Source organism: Columba livia, unplaced genomic scaffold (assembly GCF_036013475.1).
Source record: "Columba livia isolate bColLiv1 breed racing homer unplaced genomic scaffold, bColLiv1.pat.W.v2 Scaffold_134, whole genome shotgun sequence".
Classification (NCBI taxonomy): domain Eukaryota; kingdom Metazoa; phylum Chordata; class Aves; order Columbiformes; family Columbidae; genus Columba; species Columba livia.
The window spans coordinates 246,857-255,107 of NW_027043030.1; the positions used below are offsets into that span (position 1 = coordinate 246,857).

An 8,251-nucleotide genomic window follows, 5' to 3' on the forward strand; every position below is an offset into this window, starting at 1 on the left:
AGTTCATATTAATGTTTTGCATCTCCTGATAAAGACTGAATATGTCAGAAAAGTGGGTGCCTAAATCACCATGTGATTGAGGAGACAGGCCAGGACACCTCAAGAGGAGTCACACTCCTCTGGACCAAGAGGTGGGTGTTCCTGGCAATCTCAGGTGCCACAGCACAGCGATACTTGTGTTCAGGGAGCCGGTCAAGTGACCCATCTCCTGTTCTGTAACGGTGTCTGAGTTTGCTCAGGTCACCCCTGACTTGATCCCCATCCACTGCTGGGTGTTCTCCAGACTCCTGCCTTCAGGAACAAAGTCCCAGGAGACCTTGCTGGTGAAGATGGAGGCAAAGAAGCCATGAAGAACCTCAGTCCCGTCTGATTCTACTCTTATGAAGTTCAGCAGCAGGCTCACGTTCACCCTGTATATTCCCTTATTGCAAGTTAAGCTCTGTCAGCTCATCTTGCTGCCATTCCTGTGCAGGTATCAAGTCCAGGGCAGCTTTGTCATCATCCCCACGTCCATGGACAAGATTTCTAAATTCCTCCTTTGCAGCTTCCCCTGATTCCACATCCTGTGTGCTGCCTTTGTGCCCTGGAGCTCCATCAGTTCAGAGGAGCAGCCTCACAAGATAAATGCTTTTGTTCATGGGTACTTGGAGAGATCATTCTTGTGCTTGGAGCAGCCTGTCCTGTAAGGATTATCAGATTTCCTGAGCTCCTTCACCCTCCAGATCTACTTCCATGGCACCATGTTACCCACCATCCCCCAGTATGTCAAAGTCTCCTCCTCTGGATTCTACCAGCCTGTGCTCTGCTGCTGGCCTTCCTCTCTCCCCTCTGGTGCCTGGGACCCCACTGTGTCCTGGTCACAACAGCCAAGGTGGACACTCATGTTCAGATCCCTCACCAGCTCTTCCTTGTTTCCCAGTTCCAGATTCAGGTGAACATCACCCTTGTTGGCCCACAATGCAGACATGTTGTGCAGTTGGCCCAAGATCCTTTGGACTGATGGCACCTGCCACTTTGCCAGGCCAGTTAATGTCAGAGCAATTACAGTTCCCCATGGGAACCTGCTCATTGACTGGTGACTTCCTCATGTTGCTGACAGAAGATCTTGTCCATTTCTTCTACATGATCATGTAGTTTGTAACATCCAACACATTGTCACTCTCTATTGGGTGTACATGACAAACCCTTGGAACTGGGGATGACTGTGGGTGTGCTACAGTTGTCACCTCTCCGGGAAGACAACAGGAGTTTGACCAATGTCAGACAGAGCTGATTTCAGCTGCTCCAAGATGGACCCACTCCTTGCCAAATCTGAGACACTCAGTGATGTTGGCAGCACCTCTGGGATATTGTATTTAAGAAAGGATAAAAAATGCTGCACAACAGCAGGTGGGAGAGAGGAGGGAGGAGATGTGAGAGAAAAGCACTGCAGACACCAAGGTCATATCCCATAGGACCCAAGCAGGTCCCTCAGCAGGCCAAAGCTTGCTCTCCTGAAATCCTGCTCTTGGCCTTGTTCTCATCTCCCAGGAGCCTCAGCTCCACTTTCCATCCCTGACTGTTCCATCCTGACCAACTCTTTCTGGTTTGTAAGTGTGAAGTCCCACAGGGCACCTCACCCCACTGACTCCTCAGTCACCCGTGTCAGGAAATGTTGTCAATGAGCTCCAAACCCTCCTTGTCCCCAGCCAGGAACCTGGGAGGTGTGGGACCATAGTCCTGCCCTTGGCCTTGCACAGCCCCACATCACACTGTCCCAGGAAGGGCCCTGGGCAATGTGGGAGGGACAGGATCTGCGTTCCCAGGGCTGGGGGTCAGATCTTGGCCCTTTGGTTAATGAAACACATCCAGGTTTACTCAGCATCAGAGATACCTTTACTTTGCTTTTCCTGACCTGTCATCATTGCCTCCAGTTTTCTTCTCTAACCAAACCTGAGTATTGTTTATCAGTAGTGTCCCTCAGTGTGACCCATAAACCTTACAATAAACTTTGGAGTTTGAACCTGACTTTGACTTCTTGAGAGGTTTCATCAACTTCCACCAGGGTCTGAGGTCCATGGACTCAGCACAAAAGCCACCAGAGGGGTCATTAAAGTGCCTTGGGCTGCTCCTGTGCTGCTGAGCTGGGCTGGGCTCCTGGGACACAGGGAGCTCATGGCAGCGGCAGCGCTGCAGAGAGACAGCTCTGCCCAGGAGCAGCTCCTCTGCACACGCAGCAGGGCTGAGGGCTCTGCCTGCAGCACCGAGGGCACAGGAGCCGGGCAGAGAGAAGGAAACACAGTCTGGGGTGGAAGGATGCTGAGAGGTCACTTGGAGAGAAATCTTCAGAGATATAAAGCCTGTGGCTACAGGGCATTGCATCTGCAAATCTTGGTAGGATCTCAGACAGCTGTCACGTTGCAGAGCCTGCGAGAGGTGTAAGTACAGCTCTCAGAGATTCTCTGATCAGAGGAGAGGATGTGCTGCAGAGCAGGGATTGCCTTCTGCACTGTCAGTGACAAGACGTGAATGCTGCGTTCTCCCCAGGATGGCTGTGGGGTGTAAATGTAAATGTGCAGGCAGGGGTGCCCAGGGCTGTCCTGCAGAGCAGGGTCCCTGCACCCCAGGGCTGTGCCGGGCAGGGACTCTGCCGCCTGCCAGGGTCAGCGCTCAGCCTGCCCGGGAGAGCCCAACAACACTGAGGGGAGAAGCTGTGGGGGGAAGGAGTGACCCCCGGCAGGGCAGGGTCCTTCTGCTGCTGGGTTCTCCGTGGGTCGGGGCTGCTCACAGCTCCAGCTCATTCCAGAATATTGACAAGAGGAGGTTTCAAGGAGAAGAAGACAAAGAGTACTACAAAGATAAGGGACCTCCCTGAATCTGTGTTTTCAGTCTCCTACTCTGGGGAATGGGTGGTGATTAAGGCCGTTCTTAATTTTAAACAAACACTTGAGACACATGAACTGCAGTAGGTCTTCAAGAGAATCCTGACATGCCTTGCCTCTCCTCTGCCTATGCAGAACCAGCATCACCTTGGCTGGACACCTTACACTTAATCTGACCTGTCCTGTTTTCCAGCCTGCAGACAGGAAGATGCCCCCAGGCAGTGCCCTGTGAACAGGCACGATCTGTAGGGCCAGGGGGAGGGCACAGAGGGTGGGATGGTCTGTGAGCACTGACAGGGAAGAGACATGGACAGGGAAACACCTGCCAGGGGAGAATCTCCATGCAGCAAGGAAATGGTCAGAAATGAGAGGAAACCAAACCCGGAATGGTTATGGGAGGGAGAACAGAGAAAAGTGCCTGTGATCCCCTGCAGTGCAGATCCCTCCTGTGAGCAGCCCCCTGGCCTCCTGTCCCACCCAGCAAAGCCTCTGCCCTCAGGGCCGGGGGCTCCAAGGCGTGAAGCAGCTCCTGTGCAGCCAGAGCTCCAGTTCCTCTGCAGAGCACAGGGGCTGAGAGCAGCTGCCCGGCAGTGTTGGTGTCTGGGAGGTGGCTGCACAGCTGGGGAAGGGTGACGCTGTCTGAGTGCCCGGCTGCCTCTGCCCTGGCCTCTCTCACACCCACCCTCACCGCATTTTCCTTCTTGCTCCCCTGCTCTGGGTCACTGCTGTTGGGATCTTGTTCTTGCTGTCAGGCTCTCTGGGGATGGCAGTTTCAGCTGCAGAGTCACAGCCTGATCTTATGGGTCCTTTCCTGCAGGTGTGTCCATGGGCACACGTGTCCCAGCTTTGCTCTGACCTGTGGGGTGTGGGCAATGCAGTCTGTGGGGCTGGGGAATGAGCTGAGTCTCCCTCAATAAAATGCCATCATCAGGACTGTTGATTGTTTCCTTGACTTTTCTTTCCAAGCTGTGAGCTTCCTTCCAGGATGCAAACCTGTCCTATAGCATCCCTGTGTTATCTGAAAGTCCCATGGAGAAGTGCAGAGATGCTGTGACAGAGAAATTACTTTTGAGTTTGTGAAATGAGCTCTGTGTGTCCTGGACTCAATGTGGGGTGGTGAGACCTTAGGGAAGGCTGACACATGTCATGGTCTCAGGTGGATGCCTCTGCTCTCAGCAGTGCCTGGTGGCTTTTCAGGGTAACATGGGAGTGTGATCAGCCTCCATCTCAGAAAGGTGCCAGCCCAGGGCAGCTGGAGCAAGACAGAGGGACAGAGCAGCTGCCCTCACTCTGCACTGACCCACAGGCACCCTCTGGTCTCGCAGGACTCGCTCTGTTCTCCCTGAGTGCAGCAGAAATGCTGAGGATTTCTGACACCCAGCAACACTCTGCAGTGAATATGGGGGGAGGTGTAAAAAAACCTGGAACTCCTAAACTGCCTTCACCTTCTCTGTTCCTTATGAATGGGAAAGCAAGTGCTGACAGCCCTTCTGTGTTAGCAGAACCAGGACAGTCCCCACCGTTCCTGTGGCCCCACTTGTGCAGAGCTGGGCTGACTTATCGACGGCCCATGGGCAGAGGCCCTGCTCTTGGTTGCATATTTTCCAGCCCCAAGCAGGGCTGCAGCCACAGTGCTGGAAAAGGTACTCCTAGAAAAACACAAGAGTGTCTGAGTGTGACAGGAGAGGGTCTATGGGAGTGGGTTTGATTTTTGTCAGAGAACTGCCCTGGATTCTCAATGTGTTTATTTTTTCTCATGACAGCACCCCATGCTCAGGAAAAGCAAATGTCCAACAGCAGCTCCATCACCCAGTTCCTCCTCCTGCCGTTCACAGACACACGGGAGCTGCAGCTCTTGCACTTCTGGCTCTTCCTGGGCATCTACCTGGCTGCCCTCCTGGGCAACGGCCTCATCATCACCACCATAGCCTGGGACCAGCACCTCCACACCCCCATGTACTTCTTCCTGCTCAACCTCGCCCTCTTTGACATGGGCTCCATCTCCACCATTCTCCCCAAGTCCATGGCCAATTCCCTCTGGGATTCCAGGGCCATCTCATACTTGGGATGTGCGGCACAGCTCTTTTTGTTTCTCTTCTTGATCACAGCAGAGTATTGTCTCCTCACAGTTATGTCCTACGACCGCTACGTTGCCATCTGCAAACCCCTGCACTACGGGACCCTCCTGGGCAGCAGAGCTTGTGTCCACATGGCAGCAGCTGCCTGGGCCACTGGGTTTCTCTATTCTCTGCTGCACACAGCCAATACATTTTCACTGCCCCTGTGCAAGGGCAATGCCCTGGGCCAGTTCTTCTGTGAAATCCCCCAGATCCTCAAGCTCTCCTGCTCACACTCCTACCTCAGGGAACTTGGGCTTATGGTGGTCAGTGCCTGTTTAGCTTTTATGTGTTTTGTGTTCATTGTGGTGTCCTATGTGCAGATCTTCAGGGCCGTGCTGAGGATCCCCTCTGAGCAGGGACGGCACAAAGCCTTTTCCACCTGCCTCCCTCACCTGGCCGTGGTCTCCCTGTTCCTCAGCACTGCCATGTTTGCCTACCTGAAGCCCCCCTCCATCTCTTCCCCATCCCTGGACCTGGTGGTGTCTGTTCTGTACTCAGTGGTGCCTCCAGCAGTGAACCCCCTCATCTACAGCATGAGGAACCAGGAGCTCAAGGATGCCCTCTGGAAACTCATATCTTAGTGTTTTCTGAAGCAATAAATTGCCCATCTGCTTCTACTTAGCAGTTTTAATGTAACTAGTTACACGTCCAGCCTCTCATCTCTATTTTCTGTTGTTATTGACATTGGTTTTGATGCGATAATGTTGTCATCCCCTTTCTAAATCACTGTCTGCTTTTATTTTATAACCACTGGTTGTGTAAATGAGGAGCCATGATCTGTGCGTATTTAAACAAAATAAAGGGTTCTGTAGTGACACTGTATCACTATGTCCTTCACTATATCCTTCCTGCAAGGCCTTTTGGATCTGCAGGGACAGTTTCTGTGATGGAAGGAGAAGAAAAGAGTCCATCATGGCAGCCCTGCCAGGGAGCAGCAGCGCTTGTTCTTCCAGAGCTGTTCTGGTTCCACTCGCACACTCTCCTTCTCATCCCTGGTGTTGGTGCAAGGCCTGAGTGCTCTGGCAGCTTGGTCACCGTCCTGCTGTGTGTCAGTGCTGTGAGCGCAGGCAGGGACAGGCAATGGGCACTGCTGTGACAGAGCTGGCCTCACAACAGCCTTTCCAGATAGAAAGGTGATCTCCTCAGGGCAGTGCATGATGGTTTATATCTTCTTGCAAAGTTTCTCTCAAGCATATTCCTACAAAAGTGACCCACAGATTAAACACCATTGTGCATCTGAACATTGTGTGTGTGCAGGGCTGGCACACAGCAGTGTCCTCTCACAGCCAGGCTCCTGCCAGAGACCTGCAGGACCAGCAGAGCAGGGGCTGGGCTGTGCCCCTGTGCACTGGACACCCCACAGAATCTGCCCCAGGGCATCGTCATGGACGGGCCCCTCACAACCACCATTTCGAGCACTGGCCTCTCACCCACAGAGGTTGTTCTTCCCTCCATGGATGGACAATGAATGAGTAGTTCAGCAGTCTGGGTTTGCTTTGTACAGATGAGATGTGAGCACGCACATCATGTATGTGAGGTGACATGACCATGAGCCAGCACTGTGCCCTTGTGGCCAGGAAGGCCAATGGCATCCTGGGGTGTATTACAAGGGGAGTGGCTAGTAGATCGAGAGGTCCTCCTTCCCCTCTACTCCGCCCTGGTGAGACCCCATCTGGAATATCGTGTCCAGTTCTGGGCCCCTCAGTTCCAGAAGGACAGGGAACTGCTGGAGAGAGTCCAGCGTAGTGCAACGAAGATGATTAAGGGAGTGGAGCACCTCCCTTATGAAGAAAGGCTGAGGGAGCTGGGTCTCTTTTAGTTTGGAGAAGAGGAGACTGAGGGATGATCTTATTAATGTTATATAAATATATAAAGGGTGAGTGCCACAAGGATGGAGCCAGGCTCTTCTCGGTGGCAAACAATGATAGGACAAGGGGTAATGGGATCAAGCTGGAACACAAGAGGTTCCACTTAAATTTGAGAAAAAACTTCTTCTCAGTAAGGGTGGCAGAGCACTGAACAGGCTGCCCAGGGGGGTGTGGAGTCTCCTTCTCTGCAGACATTCAAAACCCGCCTGGACATGTTCCTGTGCAACCTCACCTGGGCGTTCCTGCTCCAGCAGGGGGATTGGACTGGATGATCTTATGAGGTTCCTTCCAATCCCAAACATACTGTGATACTGTGATACTGTGTGACATGAACACGAGTGAGCACAAACATCATCAACTGTTCCTTGGGGTTCCATGAAAACCTGTGGCACACACAAGGTCCTGAGGTCACTTCCTGTTGGAAGTAACACCCCACGGGAAACTGCCTGAATGCAGCACTGGGTTGTGCTTCCTTAATTGAGCTCCCCGTGTCCATTCCTCATGGCGTGGGACATCTTAGATGAGTGCAGAGCAGGGTGACACACCACAGGGCTGAGGTGTCTCCCACCCCTTTGGAGTGGCAACAAGAGGCCAGAGGGACACTGTGACTCCTGCCTCTGTGTGTAAAAGGGACAGACTGTCTCTGAGCATCCCTGGGTGCACAAGGAGTCCTGAGACCAACTCAGATATGGATGCATGACGGAACCCTGGCATTTCTGTGTGTGACACCAGGAACAATCCTCAGTGGCCCAGTGAGATTCATCTCAGCTGCTGGGACAGGCTCATTGCAAGTGCTTCTGTCTGCTGTCACCCTTGCCTGTGATTCTGGGTTGTGCTCTCAAAAGTAAGACAAAGTGGTAAAAAGGGTTTCCGAGGTCTTTGGAAAAGGCAGATATCAAACCCATCTGCATGAAAAGCATGAAGGAGAATTAACAGCTGGTCAACCTGCCGCCATACCCGGAATTTTGCAGGGTCACAGACATGGTGTTCCTTGGTGTCCTAGTAGCCAGATCAGTGATCTCTGGGCTGGAGAATTGGAAGCTGGGTGGGAAGTTGGCTGGACAATCAAGCCAAATGTCATCAGCGGTACAAAGCTCTCCGTGCAGCCAGTTACTAGTAGCATCCCTCAGTGACCAGCACTTGGACCAACACTGTTAAATGTCTTTATTCTCCCTCTGTATGATGTGACGAGTGCACTTTCAGCTTCTCTGTGGATGATGCATAGTTGTGAAGAACCCTTGAACAACCTCGCCTGGTTAACCCTGCCTGGAGCAGGACAGTGAGACAAGTGAGACAAGGGCTCTCTTCAAACCTGAAGTTATTCTGCGATTCAGTGAATCTTTCCCTTGGAGAGGATTTTGAAGGCAGAATAGGCAGAGGAAGAATAAAAAGAATAAAAGAC

The 8,251-nt window shown here is 52.5% G+C and overlaps 1 protein-coding gene across 1 annotated transcript; it reads left to right on the plus strand.

The window, feature by feature from the left end:
• Window positions 1-3,967: 3,967 nt before the first annotated feature.
• On the plus strand, window positions 3,968-5,517 carry LOC135577694 (olfactory receptor 14A16-like; the record flags this gene model as incomplete). The annotated part of the gene is made up of 2 exons (XM_065047815.1): window positions 3,968-3,977; window positions 4,790-5,517. Coding segments are annotated over exons 1-2 (738 nt in total), but the record flags the coding sequence as incomplete, so codon positions are not given.
• Between the last annotated feature and the right edge of the window lie 2,734 nt (window positions 5,518-8,251).